The following is a 22,796-nucleotide window of genomic DNA, read 5'->3' as shown; positions in this document are numbered from 1 at the left end:
TGACTCCCTGGGTCTGAGACTCTGCGATACAACCTAGTAAAGGAGTATTGGGGACTGAGATACCACAGACTCGAGATCCAGAGCACCTTAAGTGAAGTCTTAGTGACCCAAGGGAAGAACCGAGAGAAGGCACAAACTTCCGAAATCATGGGAAAGAGGAATAACAATGGAGCAATGAATGCCCACAACCCCACTACATCAGAACCCGATAAAACAGAAACTCAGAGATTTCTCGAAGATCAAATCAGGAAAATAACTGAGGAAATAATAGAGGTGTTTCTAAAAGAATTCAGAGAGAGCCAAAAAGAGATAAAGGATGCAATTAATGAAGTAAAGGCCTCAATTCAAAGTACAAACAACCGATTAGACCACATGGAGAATAGACTCTTGTTCTTAGAAGATGATCACTCCAAAAATGAACGCATAGTCTCTAATTTAGAAAAAAAAAATCCGACAGCAGGAATCTGACATTGAAGAAATATGGGCCCATTTTAAGAGAGCTAACCTAAGAATAATTGGAATAGAGGAGGGAAAAGAAGGTGAAACCAAAGGGATCAACAATCTCTTCAAGGAAGTAATAGCAGAAAATTTTCCAAACATAGAGCAAGAGGTCGCTACACAGGTCCAGGAAACTTATAGAACCCCCTTTAGACAGGATCGGAGAAGAGGATCCCCACGCCACATAATTGTCAAAATGACCACTATGGAAGCCAAGCAGAGAATCTTAAAGGCAACAAAAACAAAGGGCCAAGTGACATTCAGAGGCAAACCAATTAGAATCACTCCAGACTTCCCAAACCAAGTCATGAGAGCCAGAAGGGCTTGGAGTAACATATTCCAAACTCTGAAAGAAAACAACTTCCAGCCAAAAATGTCCTACCCAGCAAAACTTCTATCAAATTAGATGGGGAAATAAGAAGCTTCCACGACAAACAGAAACTGAAGGACTTTATGTCTTCAAAACCATCGCTAGAGAAAATACTCAAAGAGATTAACTAGAAGAATTAGGTAACACACACCAGAACCAGAGAAACAAGATTTTCCATCCAACAGACAACTAAGATTGGTTATCTGTGGAAATTCATTATTTATGTTAGTCTTTTACCTATCTCTAAATTGTATTGTTTGCTTTTATTGTTGCTAATTTTTAGGATTTCTAGTTGGAATATTAATATACCTTCAGATATAGCATTTGGAAATATTTTTTATCCCATTCTATCAGTAACTTTTAACTCTGTTTACATTGTCTTTGGATATACAATATTTTTTTTTATTTTTTAGGGAGTTTACCCTTTTGTTGCCTGTGCCATTGAAATCATATCCAAGAAATCACTGCCATTTTCAATGTTGTGAGGTTTAATGACCCAGATTTTTTTCTAAAAGTTTATAGTCTTAAGATTTATATTTAGAGCCGGGCGTGGTGGCGCACGCTTGTAATCCCCGCACTTGGGAGGCAGAGACAGGAGGATCGTGCAGGTTCGAAGCCAGCCGCGTGCGCTGGCTTAGGAGACCCTGTTTCCAAATAAAAATGCAAAAATAGGTCTGGGAGTGTAGCCCGGAAGTAGAAGGGCTTCCAGGAACCCCAGTACCACCAAAAAAAAAAAAAAGATTTATATTTAGGTCTTTTATCTATTTTGAGTTAATATTTGTATATGTGTTAGGTAAGGGTCCAATTTTATTCTTTTTCATGTAATTATTATTTTTCAACAATATTTAGTTAAAAGATTAGTATTTCCTCCACCAAATGTTCGTGGAAACCTTGTCAAAAATAACTTGACAATATATGGAAGAATTTATCTCTAGGCTTTTATTTAACTCCAATTGTTTATATATCTGCCTTTAGAAGAGTACTACACTGTTTCAATTATTTTAGCTTTATATGGTTTGAAATCAGAAAATATACATCTTCTAACTTTGTTCTTTTTCGAGATTGTTTTGAGTATCTAGAGTCCATATTCCATATCAGGATAGATTTTTTCTGAAAAATAAATAAATAAATATATGATAGTTTCACCTAAAAAAAAAAAAGAAAAAAATATTCTCTGGTAAGAAAAAAAAAAGAAATATTGAAATGTTATCTTTAAGTCATCAAAAGCTTGGTATCAGACAAATGAAACTGTTCTGTGAGATTATCATTTTTAATTTTGGATTAATTGCTATAATACTAGATGTCAACCACTAAGCCAAGCATGGGAAGGAGGGATGGGGAGGGAACGGAGTAGGGATCGGGTAGGGGCTAACTGGGTGATGTGTGCATGTATGTCTACAAAAGTATTTTTTATCCCATTATGATGTATGAATACAGTGCAACAGTAAAAATATATATATCTCCCCCAAAGAATTGATAAAAAAAGATATATGACTGCAATGCACCAATAAAAATATATTTAAAAAAAAAAGAAATACGTGCTGGAGTTTAGGGGTAAAAGACTGTGATGTATACAACTTAGTCTCAAATAATTCAGAAGTGTGTGGGGTATACATAATATATAGAGAGAGGGAGAATGTGTATAGTATATAGTATATAATGTAACATAACATATACATATATTTGTATGTAATCTCTATATATTATATAAATGTTTATACAAGTTTAAAAAAAATAAGAAGACTAAAAAATAGGGCTGGGAGTGTAGCTTGAAGGTAGAATGCCCCTGGGTTCCATCCCTGATACCACAAAGAATAAAAAAAAATTTTTAAAGGGCTGGGGTATAGCTCTAAGATAGAATTCCCCTGGGTTCAATCCCCAGTATAAAAACAAAAATTTTTTAAAGTACAAGTTTTCCTCTAAAATAAGAAATAAGAATCAAGACAAAGCTGTCTACTTTCACTACTGCTTTTCTGCATTGTACTGGATATTCTAGCAAAATTGATTAGGTAAGAAAAATAAGGAAAAAGTCATATAAATTAGAAGTAAATTTATTTTTATATTTAGATGATGTGATCTCATATATAGAAAGTCCCATAAAACACACACACATGCGTGCGCGCGCGCGCTAATAAATTCGGCACTGTTGCAAGGGACATGATCAACATTCAAAAATCAGTTGTCAGAAGCCGGGCGTGGTGGCGCACACTTGCAATCCCTGAGCTTGAGAGGCGGAGACAGGAGGATTGCGCAGGTTTGAAGCCAGCCTCTGCTGGCTTAAGAGACCCTGTTTCCAAATAAAAAATATAAAATAGGTCTGGGAGTATAGCCCGAGGTAGAAGGCTCTTTGGTTCCATCCCCAGTACCACCAAAAAACAAAAAAACAAAAAACAAATCAATTGTCAAGGCATTATGGCACACAGTACTTGGGAGGCTGAGACAGGAGGATAGCAGGCTCAAGATTCTGAAACTTAGTGAGACCTTATTTCAAAATGAGAAAAGAATAAAATAGGACTTGGGGTATAGTTTAGAGGTAGAATGCCCCAGGTTTCATCCCCACTAACACACACACACACACACACACACACACACACACACACACACACACACCAGTCGTGTTTCTGAACAGTGGCAATGACCAATCAAAAAAAAAAAAGAGACTAGAAAATAATTTCATTTACAATTACCTCCAAAAGAATAAAGTGTCTATAAATAAACTTAACAAATACCTAACCTTACTCAGAGAACGTAGAAAGGTTTAGCCTGGCTCACAGTGTTGGAGCTCCACTCCATTATTGACTGGCCCCATTGCTTTGGGGGAGCGCGAGCAAAGCTGCCTGCCACACACCAGAAAACAAGAGGGAGAAACAGGCTGGGGCCTCACAGTCCGCTTCAGTGACCTGCAAACCTGTGGGCTCATCTGTTGGTCTCCATTACCCAGTAGTGCCAGTGTGGGACTGAGCCTTCAACACCTGGACCTTTAGGAAACAGCCCAAATCCAGGCCCCAGCAGACATGGAAGACCGGTGTGCTGGAAACTACAAGATGTTTCTGAAAGATTAGAGAAGGTCTAAATAAATGGAAATACCTTTTCTTCCTCCATTCAAGTATAAAGCCATCTTATTTTCTACCTTCATCCTTGGTTGACAATTCCCTGGCTAGACTGAAACTTCTTTAGTGTCTTCTATCTTCTTTTCTCAAGCTACCACCCCAGCCATTTATTTGTTTGTTTGTTTGTTTGTTTGTTTGTTTGTTTTACAGCACTAGGGATTGAACCCAGGGGCATTCTGCTTCTGAGCTATACCCTAGTCCTATTTTTTTATTTCTTATTTTGAAATGGTCTCACTGAGTTGCCGAAGACCTCACTAAGAAACTGAGGCTGGCCCTGAAACTGCCATCCTCCTGTCTCAGCCTTCCAAGTACAAGCCTGTGCCACCACACCCGGCTTTATTTTAATTTTTATTTTGAAACAGGGTCTCACTAAGTAGCTGAGTCTAACCTCAAACCTACAAGCCTCCTGCCTCAACCTCCCCAATACTATTGATCACCCTACCTGTCACTTTCTTGAGGACAGGGACTGTGCTTTATTTATCTTATTATTCTGTATACTGTTCCAAGCTCTGTGGGCATCGGGGACATGTTTATAAAGTGAGTAATGATCATTGTAATGTAGCAATTCAAGCTGTCACCTTTGTCTCATAGGCACACAAGCCATGCCTCCTCTCTTCTCCTTGGGGTACCACCAGTGCCGCTGGAACTATGAAGATGAGCAGGATGTGAAGGCAGTGGATGCAGGATTCGATGAACATGACATTCCTTATGATGTCATGTGGCTAGACATAGAGCACACTGAGGGCAAGAGGTACTTCACCTGGGACAAAAAAAGATTCGAAAACCCCCAAAGGATGCAAGAGCTTCTCAGGAGCAAAAAACGTAAGGTAAAATTAGCCAGCGTTTCTAAATATGTGTGTGTGTGTGTGTGTGTGTGTGTGTTTTATTGGGTATTGTACCCAGGGGCATTCTACCTCTGAGCTATACTCCCAGGGATTGAACCCAGGGGCCTTCTACTTCCTAGCTATACCCCCAGCCCTATTTTTTATTCCCAGGCGGGGAGGTGCTAGAGGCATGGAGCTCTGGCTTGTAACTTCTCAAACCTCCTTCCTAAATATGCCTATACCATGGAGGGTTTTGGGGGGGGGCTGTTTGCTTTAACATGTTATTCTCTTGGTTTCTTTAATCTTTGCTTTTATCAGTGTTATCAGAGCCTTTAAAAGTCCAGGCAGCAATGACTCTTCCTACTTACTACTTCACATACAGCATCCAACATTATGCAGGGGTAGATGCTTAATAAATACCTTCTTAAGAAGATGTATTGGAGGCTGGGCGTGGAGGTGCACACTTGTAATCCCAGCATTTGGGAGGCTGAGACTGGAGGATCGTGTTTTGTAGAGAGCCTCAGCTACTTAGTGAGGCCCTCTGCCATTCAGTGAGACCCTGTTTCAAGATAAAGAATAAAAATTGGGCTGTGGATGTCACTTCAAGGTAGAATGTCCCTGAGTTCCATCCCCAGACCCGCAAAAAAAAAAATGTGTGTGTGTGTGTGTGTGTGTGTGTGTGTGTGTGTGTGTGTGTGTGTGTGTGTTGGAGGCCAGGCATCGTGGCGCCCACTTGTAATCTCAGCATTTGGGAGGCTGAGACAGGAGGATTGCAGTTCGTGGGCAGCCTCAGCTACTTAATGAGACCCTTTGCATCTCAGAGCCCTGTTTCAAAAATAAAGAATAAAAAATAGGGCAGGGGTGTAACTCAGAGGTAGAATGCTCCTGGTTCCATCCTTGGTACCACCAAAAAAAAAAAATATATATATATATATATGTATGTATGTATGTATGTATGTATGTATGTATGTATGTATTGGTTAAGCAAAAATAATTATAAAAGAACATTGACCTGGTTTTGATAGAAATTTAAATTTCCATGCACACATTAAGGGTTATAGAGTTTTACTGATGTCTGAAATATTTTAATATAAGTTGTAGTTATTTCTTAATAAAATTTTATCCAGAAACAACACTGATATCACATAAATGAGCGTAAGTCTCATATAAAACTGACAAGAGTTTCAAATCTTTATGTCCTGGCAGCTTGTGGTCATCAGTGACCCCCATATCAAGATTGATCCTGACTACGCATTATACACCAAGGCCAAAGAACAGGGCTTCTTTGTGAAGAATCCTGAAGGGGGCGACTTTGAAGGAGTTTGCTGGCCTGGTATGATGTCCCTTTATACACTTACCATTTTCACTTTTTCAGTACTAATAAATGAAGTTTACGTGGTCGGCATTGTCATTCTATAAAGTTTTAAGCGCCTTTGCAGAAGAAAAGGCCTCACCTTCTTTTATATCTTTCTGTGTTTTGTTTTTTTGTTTTGTAGTGCTAGGTATTGAACCCAGGGGCATTCTACCTCTAAGGTACAACTCAAGCCTTATTTTTTATTTTATTGTTATTTATTTATGCAGCAATAGGTATTGAACCCAGGAACACTCTACCTCCAAGCTCTATCCCCATTCCCAGCCCTGTTTTTCATTCTTTTTTTTTTTTTTTTTAAACTGGGGGTGAAACCCAGGGGCATTCTACCTCCAAACCACACCCCAGCCCTATTTTTTATTCTTTATTTTGAAACAGGGTCTCACTGAGTTGCAAAGGGCTCACTAAGTAGCTGAGGCTGTCTGTGAACCAGGATCCTCCTGTCTCAGCCTCCCCAATGCTGGGATTACAAGTGTGCACCACCATGCCTGGTTCTGTTTTTCATTCTTTATTCTGAAACAAGGTCTCATTAAGTTATGGAGGGCTCCCTAAGTAGCTAAGGCTGTCAAGGAATCTGCGATCCTCCTATCTCAGGTACTGGAATTATAAGCATGTCCCACCACTCCCAGCTTTATTCTTTATTTTGAAACAGGATCTCACTAGGTTACAGAGGACCTCACTAAGTAGCTGAGGCTGGCCACGAACCTATGATCCTCCTGTCTCAGCCTTTGAAGTACTGGGATGACAGGCGTGCACCACAACGCCCAGCCTGTCATAGCTTTCATAACACTTGTGCATTAGTAAGCTTTCATCACTGTGACAAAATAACTGAGAAAATTAACTTGAGGGAAGAATGTATTTTGGCTCACATTTTCAAAGGTTTCAGTCCCTGGTTACTTGGCCTCGTTGCTTTTGGGCCTCTGACAAGACAGTATATTGTGGTGGAAGCACATTTCAGATAACAGCTGCTCACCTCCTGGAGACCAGGAAGCAAGAGAGAGAGGAAGGGCCGAGAGCCTCGGTGTGCCTTCAAGGGCATGGCCCAGTGACCCACGTCCTCCAGTCAGCCTCCATCTCCTGAAGTTTCCACCACTTCCCACTGATGGTGCCATCAGCTGGGGACCCAGCCTGAAGCACGTGAGCTTCAGAGGGACATTTACTATCCAGGCCATAACAACCTGATGCAGTGTATTTTGGATATATTTATCAGTAAGTAATTGAATAAATATAAATAAAAAACTTCAGTGGCATGCTATTTCTCTAAGAAAATAGAGATAAGTAGAAAACGAGCAGACCATGATAGTACTTGCCTGTAATCCTGCTACCTCGGAGGCCGAGTGAGGCAAGAGGATTGCAAGTTCTAGGCCAGCCTGGGAAACTTAGTGAGGACTTGTCTCAAATTTTTAATAAAATCTTAAAAGGGCTGGGGGTGGAGCTAAGTGGCTGAACATGACTGTACTAGGCCTTACTTACTCTCCTTACTAGGTCATGTGTGAGGCCCTGAGAAGAGAAGCAGGATAAAATGTATCCTGCACACTCTTGCCTATGGTTGCTCTTTCTGTTAGCGTAGTTTTACTTCCCAGCTTGTCACTTTCCTGAGGGGTCTCTGCAACAATAGATTTTCCACTTCAAACATTATTAGTATAAAGCCTCAGGAGAAACTCCCCAAGAAAAAAAGGAAATTATTGGTCTATCATATCATAACGCTCTGTTATAAATCCATGCACCATAGAAAAACCCCATGCCAGCCAGGCGTAGTGGCACATGCTTTAATCCCAGCACTCGGGAGGCAGAGACAGGTGGATCCAGGTTCACAGCCAGCCTCAGGTACTTAGTGAGGCCTCTGCAACTTAGTGAGATCTTGTTTCCAAATAAAGAATAAAAAATAGGGCTGCAGTGTAGCTTGAAGGTACAATGTGCCTGGGATCAATTCCCAGCACCACACACACACACACACACACACACACACACACACACACACACACACACCAGCATGCCTTTCTTTTCTCTTAAGCACTGGAACACACTTCTCTCTTCTCTTTTAGAATGAACAGATGATTGCAGGATACTTACCACCCTTACTAGGGCTGTCTCGGACTGTTGGTCAGGGATGGCTCCACCTTGATGATTTTCATTGGCGTTCCCTATAGGCCTCCAGTGGTTATCAGTAGAGCCCAGTCTCACCTTTTGCTTCTTGCAGATCATACTCCTCTCACCTGTCTTCTATGTATAATGTAAGGTGCCCACCATTTCCATTCTTTGAATCTGATGTCTTCCTCACAACACATCTTCCTGTGAGGACCACAGTTTCTAAAAGGAAGTCTACTGTTCTGCCTTTACAGGTCTGTCCTCTTATCTGGATTTCACTAATCCCAAGGTCAGAGCATGGTATTCCGGTCTTTTTGCTTTTTCTGCTTATCAGGTAAGTTTTCATTCTTTCATTCTTTCCTAGTTAACTTGAAAGGATGAAAAAAAAAGTGATTGAACAGAACTACTCTGCTATGTTGATTAGCTCTTGATATATAATGCGTGTATGAAAAGGGAAGGATGGACTTCCGGGAAGATGGCGACGGAGCAAAACGGGGCTTACGAGCCCTGCTAACAACCAATCTCTATTACCACAAAATCAGCGCCTTTCATAGCCAAAAACACCATCAGCAGAGAAACAAAAAATGTAATTTTAAGGGACAGAGAAAGAGGGCTGGAAAAACGAGACACCAGAAACCAGACCGCAGTGCTGCAGCCAGAGCCGCGGTGTGAAGTGGCGGGCGCCATTTTGCCTTGCAGCACCAGGCTCCAGAGAGGAAGGGAACTCATAACGGAGCTCAGAAACCAGAGAGGAGATATGCCGGCCTCACGCCCGAGAACGCGGCATCAGCACCTTACTGCTGGCGGCAGCAGCGAGTTCACCGGACGGCACCAGACCAACGCACTCAACAGCCCACCAAGCTCCAGAGAGGAGCGGCGAACAGCGAGCTGAGGTGAGCCGCTGCGGAACAGCTGAAGGAATTCGGCAGATTTCTCGGCACAGGGAGGATCTAAAGCTCCCAGGGGCTGGGCCCAGCGCACCCTGCAGGGACTCAGAGTGGAGTTCAAAAACAAAAAAGAAATACGCCAGCCTCACGGCCGAGGGCACAACAGTGGCGCCATATTGCTACCGGCGGCAACAGCAGCGAATTCACCGAGTTCATGACAGCTCCATCTGCGCACTCAACAGTGAGTCAAATTGGGGCCCCTAGAGAAGAAATCCCAGTACTGACTCCCAGGGACTTGACCCAGTGGGGGAGTGGTGGTGGCAGAGATATTACACCATAGGAGAACACCCAACCTGGCACCCCCCATGGTCTAAAGCAGCCTCGATTGACTCCCAGGGTCTGAGACTCTGCGATACAACCCAGTAAAGGAGTAGTGGGAATTGAGATACCATAGACTCGAGATCCACAGCACCTTAAGTGAAGCCGTAGTGACCTAGGGAAGAACCAGAGAAGGCACAAACTTCCGAAATCATGGGAAAGAGGAATAACAATGGACAAATGGATGCCCACAACCCCACAACATCAGAACCTGATAAAACAGAAATTCAGAGATTTCTAGAAGATCAAATCAGGAAAATAACTGAGGAAATAATAGAGGTGTTTCAAAAAGAATTCAGAGAGAGCCAAAAAGAGATAAAGGATGCAATTAATGAAGTAAAGGCCTCAATTCAAAGTACAAACAACCGATTAGACCACATGGAGAATAGAATCTCGCTCCTAGAAGATGATCATTCAAAAAATGAACGCATAGTTTCTAATTTAGAAAAAAAATTCCGACAGCAGGAATCTGACATTGAAGAAAAATGGGCCCATTTTAAGAGAGCTAACCTAAGAATAATTGGAATAGAGGAGAGAAAAGAAGGTGAAACCAAAGGGATTAACAATCTTTTCAAGGAAATAATAGCAAAAAATTTTCCAAACATAGAGCAAGAGGTCGATACACAGCTCCAGGAAACTTATAGAACTCCCGATAGAGAGGATCGGAGAAGAGGATCCCCACGCCACATAATTGTCAAAATGACCACTGTGGAAGCCAAGCAGAGAATCTTAAAGGCAACAAAAACAAAGGGCCAAGTGACATTCAGAGGCAAACCAATTAGAATCACTCCAGACTTCCCAAACCAAGTCATGAGAGCCAGAAGGGCTTGGAGTAACATATTCCAAACTCTGAAAGAAAACAACTTCCAGCCAAAAATTTCCTACCCAGCAAAACTTTATATCAAATTAAAATGGGGAAATAAGAAGCTTCCATGACAAACAGAAACTGAAGGACTTTATGTCTTCAAAACCAGAGCTAGAGAAAATACTCAAAGAGATTAACTACAAAGAAGAATTAGGTAACACACACCAGAACCAGAGAAACAAGATTTTCCTTCCAACAGACAACTAAGATTGGTTATCTGTGGAGATTCATTATTTATGTTAGTCTTTTACCTATCTCTAAATTGTATTGTTTTGCTTTTATTGTTGCTAATTTTTAGGATTTCTAGTTGGAATATTAATATACCTTCAGATATAGCATTTGGAAATATTTTATCCCATTCTATCAGTAACTTTTAACTCTGTTTACATTGTCTTTGGATATACAATTTTTTTTTATTTTTTAGGGAGTTTACCCTTTTGTTGCCTGTGCCATTGAAATCATATCCAAGAAATCACTGCCATTTTCAATGTTGTGAGGTTTTATGACCCAGATTTTCTTCTAAGAGTTTATTGTATTAAGATTTATATTTAGGTCTTTTATCTATTTTGAGTTAATATTTGTATATGTGTTAGGTAAGGGTCCAATTTTATTCTTTTTCATGTAATTATTATTTTTCAACAATATTTAGTTAAAAGATTAGTATTTCCTCCACCAAATGTTCGTGGAAACCTTGTCAAAAATAACTTGACAATATATGGAAGAATTTATCTCTAGGCTTTTATTTAACTCCAATTGTTTATATATCTGCCTTTAGAAGAGTACTACACTGTTTCAATTATTTTAGCTTTATATGGTTTGAAATCAGAAAATATACATCTTCTAGCTTTGTTCTTCGAGATTGTTTTGGGTATCTAGAGTCCATATTCCATAACAGGATAGATTTTTTCTGAAAAATAAATAAATAAATGTATGATAGCTTCACCTAAAAAAAAAAAAAGAAAAGAAAAAATATTCTCTGGTAAGAAAGAAAGCAAAAAGAAATATTGAACTATTATCTTTTAGTCATCAAAAGCTTGGTATCAGACAAATGAAACTGTTTTGTGAGATTATCATCGTTAATATTGGATAAATTGCTATAAAACTAGATGTCAACCACTAAGCCAAGCATGGGAAGGAGGGATAGGGAGGGAACAGGGTGGGGATTGGGTAGGGGCTAACTGGGCGATGTGTGCATGTATGTCTACAAAAGTATTTTCTTTATACCATTATGATGTATGAATACATTGCACCAATAAAAAATTAAATTAAATTAAAAAAAATCAAATAAAGAAAAGGGAAGGATGGCCACCACGTTACAGACTTTGCTGGTGCTAGAAGAGGTGCCATATGCATTGCTAAATGCTTTACCTGTTAATAATAGACTCTCATATATCAAAACACATTATAACAGATATTTTAGTATTTAAAATTACTATATACATTTTATATAAATAGTATTCTATAACTCATTTAAAGATAAGATAAATATAAAAATATAAAGTAATGTATCATCAAAAGTAAATTATCATAACCAATTGTTTTAAAGTCTTTTAAGAACAGCTGGGCATGGTGATTCCAGTAGTTGGGAGGATTGCAGGTTCAAGGATAGCCTCAGCAAGTAGTGAGACTTATCAATTTAGCAAGACCCTGTTTCCAAATAAGAAATCAGGCTGGGAGTATAATTCAAAGGTAGAATGCCTCTAGGTTCAATCTCCAGTACCACAAAATAAAAAGTCTTGTAAGAACTACAGAGATAACTGGAGAGGCCATATCTGGAGACCTATTTTGAACCAATTTTGATATTAATAATGATGGTGAAAGACAGGCATGGTGGTGCACGCTTGTAATCCCAGCATTCGGGAGGCTGAGACAGGAGGATCGTGGTTCAGCCTCAGCTACTTAGTGAGGCCCTCCACAACTCAGTGAGACCCAGTTTCAAAATGAAAAATGAAAAATAGGGCAGGGGCTGTAGCTCGGAGGTCGAATGCCCCTGGGTTCCATCCCTAGACCCGCAAAAAAAATAATAATAATAATAATAATGATGGTGAGCGGGTGTGGCACCCACTCACCATCATATTAATATACTTGGGAGGAGGATCCCAGGTTTGCAGCCAGCCTCAGAGGCTTAGTGTGAATCTCCACAACTTAGTGAGACCCTGTTTCAAAAGAATAAAAGTTGGGCTAGGGGTATAGCTTCTAGGTAGAATGCCCCTGGGTCCAATCCCCAGTACCACAAAAATAGTGATGATGATGTTGGTGGTGATGCCTGACACAAATTGAGTAGAAGTTCTATGCCTAGCACTCTGCTAAGTACTTTATGTACATTCCGTTATTTCTTCTTCGTAACAACCCTCTGAATGTGGAACTAAAATTAAATCTAGTCCCACCACTAAGGAAATTGAGTCATGAAGAGTTTAAAAACCTGCCAAGGTCACTCATCTAGTAAGTGATGGACCCAAGATTTGAACTCAGGACTGTTTATCTTTTAAGCAGCCCAGCATCTGGCCACTAAATATGAGTAAACAACTTAACACAGAGATAGACAGAACCCTTGAGCCTAATATGGCCATGCTCATTCACTTACCTAATAGTATTATCACACAACTATGGCAGAGTTGAGTAACTGAAGAGACCTTATGGCCTAGAAAGTTGGCAATATTTAATATCTGGACCTTTGCAAAAAGAAAACAACAACAAAAAAAAACTTGCCATTTCCTGCCCTAGAGTCTATTAAAGAAGAATGGTTAAGGTACGTATCTGAAAACCATATAGCCAGATTTATAGAAGTAAAGAAAACATGTAGGCCACCTCCAGGCATTTGAAAGACTGCCATGTAGCAAGCAGCAGATATGTTCTGTGGTATCTCCAAAGGCAAGCTAGACCTCATGAGGAGATGCACAAGAAACAGCACATTCAGAAAAGTGCAGAATGAACTGCCAAGGGACTCCGTGTCAATAGTAGTTACAGACCAGGGATTTTATAAAGGAATTACAACTCTGTGTTAACTAGGTGACTAGCCTGTCCCTCCCCACTCTAAATTGGACTGCTCTCTGTAGAACACAAACTGTAGTCATTTTAACAAGCAGATATGTAAGCAGTCAAATCTTTAAGATTATTAGAGAGAAATAGCCATATAATTATAGCTATAGTTGCATCTAAAGAGTTATATCATGTAATGGATAATATAGAGCCTAATTGTGAATATTCAAAACCTTTCTGTAGGGATTCTCCAGAGCAGTCTTGAAATGAGCTTTCTGAGCAATGTACAATACAGTGCAACTTTTTTTTATTTTTTATTTTTTATTTTTTATTTTTTTTTTTGGTACTGGGAATTGAACCCAGGGGCATTCTACCTCCGAGCTACACCCCCAGCCCTATTTTTTTTTTTTTTGCAGTACTGGGGCTGTGGGACTGGAACCCAGGGGCATTCTACCTCCAAGTGACATTCCCAGCCCCATTTTTTATTCTTTATTTTGAAAAAGGGTCTCACTAAGTTGCAGAGGGCCTCACTAAGTAGCTGAGGCTGGCTGCGAACTGCGATCATCCTATCTCAGCCTCCCAAATGCTGGGATTACAAGCGTGTGCCACCACGCCCGGCTTGGCATGCTACTTCTGAGCTACATTCCCAGCTCTATTTTATTCTTTATTGGAAATAGAGTCTCACTAAGTTGCAGATAGCCTCACAAGTCACTTAGGCTGGCCACGAACCTGTGATCCTCTTGTTTCAGACTCCCAAGTACTGGAATTAGAAGTATGCACCACCGTGCCCAGCTTAATTCTTTATTTTGAAACAGGGTCTCACTAAATTGTGGAGGATGACATCACTAAGTAACTGAGGCTGTCCTTGAACCTGCAATTCTCCAGTCTCAGGTGGTGCACACTTGTAATCTCAGTACTTGGGTACCACTCAGTACCACCATGCCCAGCAATGGTACAACATTCTTTCATTAATCAACATAGAGTTACTAAGAACTTTCTGTGAGCCGCAGTCTGTTAGGGATTTATCAATGAATAAACATAATAAATAAGTAAATCACGTGAAGTGTGAATGAAGAATGGGATGGTATCACATCCCATCATCACCGTGGAGTACTTTGTGACTAGGATTTATTTTACAGGGCTCTACTGATATCCTCTTCATATGGAACGACATGAATGAGCCCTCTGTCTTCAGAGGGCCAGAGCTCACGATGCAGAAGAACGCGGTTCACCATGGTAACTGGGAGCACAGAGAGCTTCACAACCTCTATGGTTTTTACCAGGTGAGACATCCACAGAGAAGCCAGCCTGACTTGTGTGCGCTGCCTCTGGGCTTTGCTTTGTAATAGCCATAGAGTACTCTTCGTGTCTCTGTCTCTTCTGACAACTGCAGAGAGCCTTAGGTATGGTAGATTCACCCCAGCACCTTTTCTTTTTCTTTTTCTTTTTCTCTTTTTTTTGTGGTACTGCGGATGGAATCCCTGGGCATTCTCCCTCTGAGCTCCACAGCAGCCCTCTTTTTTGTTCTTTATTTTGACATGGTCTCGCTGAGTTGCGGAGGGCGTCACTAAGTAGCTGAGCTGGCTGCACACATGCTGTCCTATATATGTTGCAACCTCCCAAGTGCCAGGTTACAAGCGTGCGCCACCACACTCAGCTCAAAACAAATGCTTAAAAGTCCCCAGGTGCTCACTTTGGCAGCACATAGACTAAAACTGGAACAATACAGAGAAGATTAGCGTGGCTCCTACACAAGGATGACATGCAAATTCATGAAGCGTTCCATATTTAAAAAATAAATAGCCGGGCGTGGTGGCGCACGCTTGTAATCCCCGCGCTTGAGAGGCGGAGACAGGAGGATCGCGAAGGTTTGAGGCCAGCCACACTGGTGTAAGAGACCCTGTTTCAAAAATATAAAATAGGTCTGGGAGTGTAGCCCGGAGGTCGAAGGGCTTCCAGGAACCCCAGTACCACCAAATAAATAAATAAATAAATAAATAAACAAAATTTCACAGATATCCAAAAATAGCAAGCCTAACATTCACATCAGGGGAGCAAATTTTATAATACAGATATATAGCTATAGATATCACTGAGTATATATATTAGTAAGTATATATTGATATTATTTATATAACTTATTTATTTATTTATTTATTGGCACTAGGGATAGAACTCAAAGGCATTTTACCTCCAAGCTACAACTCCAGCCTGATTTTATTTCTTATTTGAAAATGGGTCTCACTAGGTTGCTGAGAACCTCGCTAAATTGCTGAGGCTGACTTTAAGCCTGCAATCCTCCTGCCTAAGCCTCCCAAGTACTGGGATTACAAGTGTGTACCACCATGCCAGGCTTAATAAGTATGTTTCTTAAATTTAGAAAGTTTTTCTTAAATACTTAGCCTTCTATTTAAGTGGTGAAATTGTCCTTTATTTGCCAATCATATCCAAAGACTTAACAATCACTCTCCCTAATTTATATCCATGGTTCTTTGTTATTTTCAGAACATGACAGTATTCCTATGACCCTCCCACCAATTGGTATTTTCCAGCGGTAGCTTTTGGCTAGATAAAACACAGTTTTCAAGAAGTATGTGTTTACTTCTCTAACAGCCTGTTTCTATAACTGAACACTACTTTTAAGAATTTTATCAAGGCCGAGCATGGTAGTGCACTCTTGTAATCCCAGCATTTGGGAGGCTGAGACAGAAGGATTGTGGTTCATGGAGAGCCTCAGCTACTTAGTGAGGCCCTCCACAAAATAAAGAACACACACACAAAAAAAATAGAGCTGGAGTTGTAGCTCGGAGGCAGAATGCCCCTAGGTTCCATCCCCAGTACCACAAAAAAAAAAGAAAAAAAAAAAAGAATTTTATCTCTTTTCTTCTTGTGCTAGGGATTAAACTTGGGGAGGGGGTACTTGACCTCTGAGCTATTTATTTATTTATGCAGTACTGGGGATGGAACCCAAGGGGCATTCTATCTCTGGACTACACCCCAGCCCTATTTTCCATTCATTTATTTATTTTATTTATTTTGTGCATGTGTGATACTGGGGGTGAAACCCAGGGGCTTTTCTAACTCCAGGCTATACTCTCAAATCTATTTTATATTTTATTTGGAAACAGGGTCTCACTAAGTTGTTGAGAGCCTCACTAAGTAGCTGAGGCTGGCTTTGAACCTGTGCGATCCTCCTGTCTCAGCCTCCTGAATGCTGGGATTACAAGCGTGCGCCACCATCCCCGGCTCTATTTTCCATTCTTTACTTTGAAACAGAGTCTCACTGAGTTTCAAAGGACCTCATTAAGTAGTAGCTGAGGCTGTCCTGGAACTGCTATCCTCCTACCTCAGTCTCCCAAATGCTGGGATTACAAGCATGTGCCACCATGCCTGGCTCCTATCCTTTATTTTGAAATAGGGTTTCTCTAAGTTTCGAAGGGCCTCACTGAGTAGCCGAGGCTGGCCATAGACCTGGATCCTCCTGTGTCAGCCTCCCAAGCACTAGGGTCACAAGGGTGGGCCGCCACTCCTGACAGTAGATAGTTTATTGAGAATGTCAGCCCAGTACCCTAATCCTGTCATCTCTTTGAAGTTCTTTCCATTGACTTTACAGCAAATGGCTACAGCAGAAGGACTGACGCAGCGATCTAAAGGGAAGGAAAGGCCCTTTGTTCTTTCACGTTCTTTCTTTGCTGGATCACAAAAGTATGGTAAGGAATGTCTCCAGTCGGTCTGAGAAAAAAAAGCCAAAGAGTTAGCCACGTGTTCTTTGTGGCCATTTGTGGTATGTGCTGCACCGCGTTCCGTTTCAGTACCATTGCGCAGACCTCGGTAGGGACTGATAGCCCTGAAGTATGCTTTAACCAAGTTTAATACTTGTTTCCTACGAGAAAATGGCCACTTGCTTGATGGAATAGTGACGTCACCATATTCAGTTTGCTGTAACGGGCAACTCTGATGCTGTCATTCTGTCCCTTTGATTCATCAAAACCAGGGAAATTTCTTTTTTAGTACTGAGGATTGAACCCAAGCGCCTTGGAGCTAACGTCCAAGCCCTTTTTATATTATTTGTTTGTTTGTTTGTTTATTTGGTTCTGCGGATTAAATCCAGGGACATTCTACCTCTAGGCTACAACCCCAGCCTGATTTTTAATTTTTATTTAGAAACAAGGTCTAAGTTGCAAATTGCCTCACTAAGTAGCTGAGGCTGGCTTTGAACCTGCAGTTTTCCTGTCTTAGCCTCCCAAGTACTGGGATTATAAGTGTGTGCTACCACGCTGGGCTATTTTTATTTTTTTGAAATAGGGTCTCCTTAGTTGCTGAGGGTCTCATTTCTAACATATTCCTTCAACCACCTGTCCTGTTGCCCTTAGCAGCATGCCTTAAAATAGACCTGGCTGTTTTCTGTGGCCAGGGTCATCTATAACTGGTTTACTAGCTAATGCACATCTAGTCTAACTTAACCACCCTGTGGCAAGAAGGCTATTTTAAGCACCCTTTTCTTGCACAAATAACTGAGAGATCCTAGTTTGAAGAAGCCAGCCCTTACTGGATTGTAGACACTATTAGGCCTCCAACTCTATGCCTATGGTACTTATCCAAATGTCATTATCTTGGGCAGAGATGTTCATCACAATGTTTGTCCTTGATATAAACAAAAGATGTGTGTATAAATGTATAACAATAACAGAATAATTATAAAAGTATGATATATTCATATGAAGGACTATTGCCATGCTATTTAAAACGGTAACTTTGAGAAAATGTTACATCATGATCAATGAAAAATGGAAAAGAATGCCTAAGTATTTAATATTATAGTAATTTATTTATTTATTTGTGGTACTGGGGATTGGATTCAGAGTATTCTACCTCCAAGGTAGACCCCCAGCCCTATTTTGTTTTTATTTTGAAATAGGTTCTCCCTGAGTTGCTGAGGCTGCCTGGAATCTATGATCCTCCTGTCTCACCCTCCCAATACTGGGATTGCAAGCATGTGCTGTCATATCCAACTGTAATGTAATAACTTAAACCAATAACTAGGTAGATAGGCAGTCAAAATATAAGAAAAATTAGTACCTTGAACATTGTAATTTTCATTTCCTTCCTTTATCTTTATTTTCCAAATTCTTTACAAATATCATTTTTATCACTAAAAAAAGCAGGAGAAGCCACATGTGGTGGCGCATGCTTGTAATCCCAGCATTCAGGAGGCTGAGAAAGGAGGATCGCAGTTTGCAGATAGCCTCAGCTACTTAGTGAGACCCTTTGCAATTCAGTGAGACCGGTTTCAAAATAAAAGAATAGCCAGGCGTGGTGGCGCACACTTGTAATCCCCGCGCTTGGGAGGCGGAGACAGAAGGATCATGCAGGTTTGAAGCCAGCTGTACTGACTGAAGTGACCCTGTTTCTAAATAAAAAAGTATAAAATAGGTCTGGGAGTGTAGCCCAGAGGTAGAAGGGCAGAAGGGCTTCCAGGAACCCCAGTACCACAAATAAATAAATAAATAAATAAATAAATAAATAAATAAAAATAGGGTAGGGGGTGTAGCTCGGAGGTCAGATGTCCCTGGGTTACATCCCCAAGCCCGCAAAAAAAAAAAAAAAAAAAAAAGGCAGGAGAAAATTTAATGAAAAAACTTTATAAGCATCAGTTAAAAAGTACCAAGAAATAGGAACACTAAGTTATCTTTGATCTCTTAAGTGTGGTCCACTTCCTACTCTTCAATACTCTGGGTAAAACTATGAGCTTTGTCCCAGCGTGTAGCAAGGCATTAAATAAATAAATAAATAAATAAATAAATAAATAGGACAATCCTTTGAAAATATTTTTTTTTGCTGGCCAAAAGACAGTTCAAATTCTAAAATTAAGCCGGGCGTGGTGGCGCACGCTTGTAATCCCTGCGCTTGGGAGGCAGAGACAGGAGGATCGCGCAGGTTCGAAGCCAGCCGCGCGCGCTGGCTTAAAAAATAGGTCTGGGAGTGTAGCCCGGAGGTAGAAGGGCTTCCAGGAACCCCAGTACCACCACCAAAAAAAATTAAATTAAATTAAATTAAATTAAATTAAAACAAAAATATATATTTAAACAATTTAGGTAAAGGATAGACACAAATGCTTCAGGAGTAATCTAGATATAACAAAATTAAGATTTTTATCCTTTTATAGATTTCTTTAATGGTATGTAATAAATCTTCACAAACTTTTGTCATTTGTACAGTGAATAGAACATTGGTTTTGAAGTCAGGCTGCCTGGACTCAAATCCACTGTTTGTCATATTTTCCTCATGTGTGTGTGTGTGTGTGTGTGTGTGTGTGTTTTACTGGGGGGTGGAACCCAGGGCCTTCTACCTCCAGGCTACACTCCCAGACCTATTTTCTATTTTATTTGGAAACAGGGTCTCACCGAGTTTCTGAGAGCCTCTCTAAGTAGCTGAGGCTGGCTTTGAACCTGTGGGATCCTCCTGTCTCAGCCTCCCAAGCACAGGGCTGACAAGCGTGCGCCACCACGCCCGGCTTCCCTCATCTATAAGAGGGAGTTAATAATAGTGTTTACCTGTTGATGATTAAGCAAAGTATTTAGTGTAAAACCTGCCTCAGTAAGCATTCAGTAAATGTTTATCATTCTTGCCACTGTTATTGTCTCTCCCTCTATGGGCATACTGTTGATCTCAAATTTTAGGGTTTTTTTGGTTTTGTCTTAGAGTTTTTTGTTTATTATTTGTTTTGGTGGGGGGAGGTAGAAAGAAATAGACATATACAATGGATCAAGGTAGAGAATCTAAAGGGAGTCCAACACATACATAATTAACTTAAAGCAAAGTTCCCTGGGTAATCCAATAGAGAAAGAATAGCTTTTTTAAAATGAATGACTCTAGCTGGGCTTGGTGGCACACACTTGTAATCCCCGCACTTGGGAGGCGGAGACAGGAGGATACTACTTAGTGAGTAGTGCTAGTAGTAGACAGCTACTTAGTGAGGCCCTTTGCAACTCAGTGAGACCCTGCTTCAAAATAAAGAATAAGCCAGGCGTGGTGGCGCACGCTTGTAATCCCAGCATTCGGGAGGCTGAGACCAGAGGGATCGTGGTTCGTGGACAGCCTCAGCTACTTAGCGAGGCCCTCCACAACTTAATGAGACCCTGTTTCAAAGTAAAGAATAAAAAGCAGGGATGGGGGTGTAGCTCAGAGGTTGAATGTCCCTGGTTCCATCCCCAGACCTGCAAAAATAAAGAATAAAAAATAGGGCTGGGAGTATAGCTTGGTGGTAGAATGCCCCTGGGTTCTTGATATCTGTATAGGAGAAAATTGAACCTCAAACTTTACCTCACATCATATTCAAAAATTAACTCAAAGTAGAATGCATACCTAAATAATAAAAGCTAAAACAAATTCTAGAACAAAACACAGTACATCTTCATGATTTTGAAATAAGCAAAGATTTTTGAGCTAGACCACAAAAAGCATGAATCATAAAAGAAAAAATGATAAATTAGAATCACCAAAATTTAATTTGTAGCCAGGCATGGTGATATACCTGTAATCCCAGTACTTGGGAGGCTGAGAAAAGAGGATCACAAATTTATGACCAGCTTCAGCAACTTAGCAAGGCCTTCAGTAACTTAGTGAGACCCTGTTTCAAAACAAGAAACAAAATAGGGCTGGCATGTAGCTCAGACATAGAATACCCTGGACTCTATCCCCAGTAACACACACACACACACACACACACACACACACACACACACACACACACAATTGAACATGTTTATCCTTTTAAAGATTTTGTTTTGTTTTGGGCACTGGAGATTCAACACAGGGGCATTCTACCTCTGAGCTATTCCAGCCCTATTTTATTTTTATTTTTGAAGCAGGGTCTAAGTTTCAGAGGCCATCCACACACCTGAGATTGTCCTGTCTCAGACTCCCAAGTACTGGGATTACGAGTGAGCGCCACCACACTGACTAAAGATATTGCTAGGAAAGGAAAAGGCGGGCTACAGACTGGGAGAAAACAGTTGCAATGCACGTATGTATCTGTCAAATTATTTGTACCCAGAATATATAAAAAATCTTTACAACTTAATAACACATGCCTATAATCCCAGTACTTAGGAGGCTGAAACAGGAGGATGGCAAGTTGAAGGCCAGCTTCAGCAACTTAGCTAGACTCTCAGCAACCTAGTGAGGCCCTGTTTCAAAACAAAACAAAAAGTGCAGGAGTGAGCCAAGCACAGTGACAGACACCTGCGATCCTAGTGCTTGGGAGGCTGAGCCAGGAAGACCGTAGGTTCGAGAGCAGCCTCAACAAGTAGTGAGACTCTCATGGACCTAACAAGACCCTGTTCAAAATAAAAATTTAAAAATAGGAGCCGGGCGTGGTGGCGCACACTTGTAATCCCAGCATTTGGGAGGCTGAGACAGGAGGATCGCAGCTCATGGACAGCCTCAGCTACTTAGTGAGGCCCAATTTCAAAATAAAGAATAAAAAATAGAGCTGGGGATGTAACTGGGAGGTAGAATGACCCAGGGTTCCATTCCTACAGCCAGGGGAAAAAATAGGGCTGAGGGTGTAGCTCAGAGGCACAATGCCTCTGGATTACATCCCCGGTACAAAAAAAAAGTGCATGGATGTAGACCTGGGTTAAATATCCAGTACTGAATAGGTAAGTTAGAACATTTACAAAAGGCGGAGAGTCAGGTGTGGTGTTGCACACTAGTAATTCCAGTACCTGGGAGGCTGAGACAGGAGGATTCTTGGCCAGCCTCAGCTACTTAGTGAGGCCCTCTGCAACTTGCTGAGACCTTGTTTCAAAATAAAGAATAAAAAATAGGGCTAAGGGTGTAACTCAGATGTAGAATGCCATGGGGTTCCATCTCCACTACCACATACACAAACAAAGGGCTGGGAGTATGGCTCAGAAGTATGATACCCCTAGGTTTAACCCCCAGTACCAAGCAAGGGCCTTATTAAATTGCAGAGGGTGGTCTTGAACCTGCAGTCTCCCTCCTGTCTCAGCCTCCCAAATACTGGGATTACAGGTGTGCACCATCACACCTGCACCAGCCTTTTGCTTTGTGACTTTAAATAATTTTAACATTATAAAACTGACATATTTCACTGTAGAAAAATCAGAATTTGCCAGGCATGGTGGTGCATGTTTGTAATCCCAGCATTCGATAGACTGAGACAGGAGGATTGCAGTTTATGGACAGCCTCAGCAATGTAGCGAGACCCTTCACAACTCAGTGAGACCGTTTCAAAAATAAAAAGACCAGCCAGGCGTGGTGGCGCACACTTGTAATCCCAGCATTTGGGAGGCTGAGATTGGAAGATCGTGGTTTGCGGACAGCCGCAGCTACTTAGTGAGGCCCTTTGTAACTCAGTGAGACCCTGTTTCAAAATAAAGAATAAAAAATTGGACAGGGGG

At 40.9% G+C, this 22,796-nt stretch overlaps 1 protein-coding gene across 1 annotated transcript in view; it reads left to right on the top strand.

The window, feature by feature from the left end:
- GANC (glucosidase alpha, neutral C) overlaps positions 1–22,796 on the top strand; it is a gene marked incomplete at both ends in the record, with an annotated part of 77,231 nt that overhangs the window by 37,086 nt on the left and 17,349 nt on the right. The window contains 5 exons of the mRNA XM_080706824.1: positions 4,570–4,805; positions 6,009–6,135; positions 8,514–8,593; positions 14,508–14,651; positions 16,982–17,078. Coding sequence (XP_080562950.1) covers positions 4,570–4,805; positions 6,009–6,135; positions 8,514–8,593; positions 14,508–14,651; positions 16,982–17,078 — 684 coding nt within the window. The remainder of the gene's footprint in view (positions 1–4,569; positions 4,806–6,008; positions 6,136–8,513; positions 8,594–14,507; positions 14,652–16,981; positions 17,079–22,796) is intronic.

Source organism: Muscardinus avellanarius, assembly GCF_963383645.1.
Source record: "Muscardinus avellanarius genome assembly, chromosome: 12".
Lineage (NCBI taxonomy): Eukaryota > Metazoa > Chordata > Mammalia > Rodentia > Gliridae > Muscardinus > Muscardinus avellanarius.
This window is presented reverse-complemented; position numbering and strand designations above follow the sequence as displayed.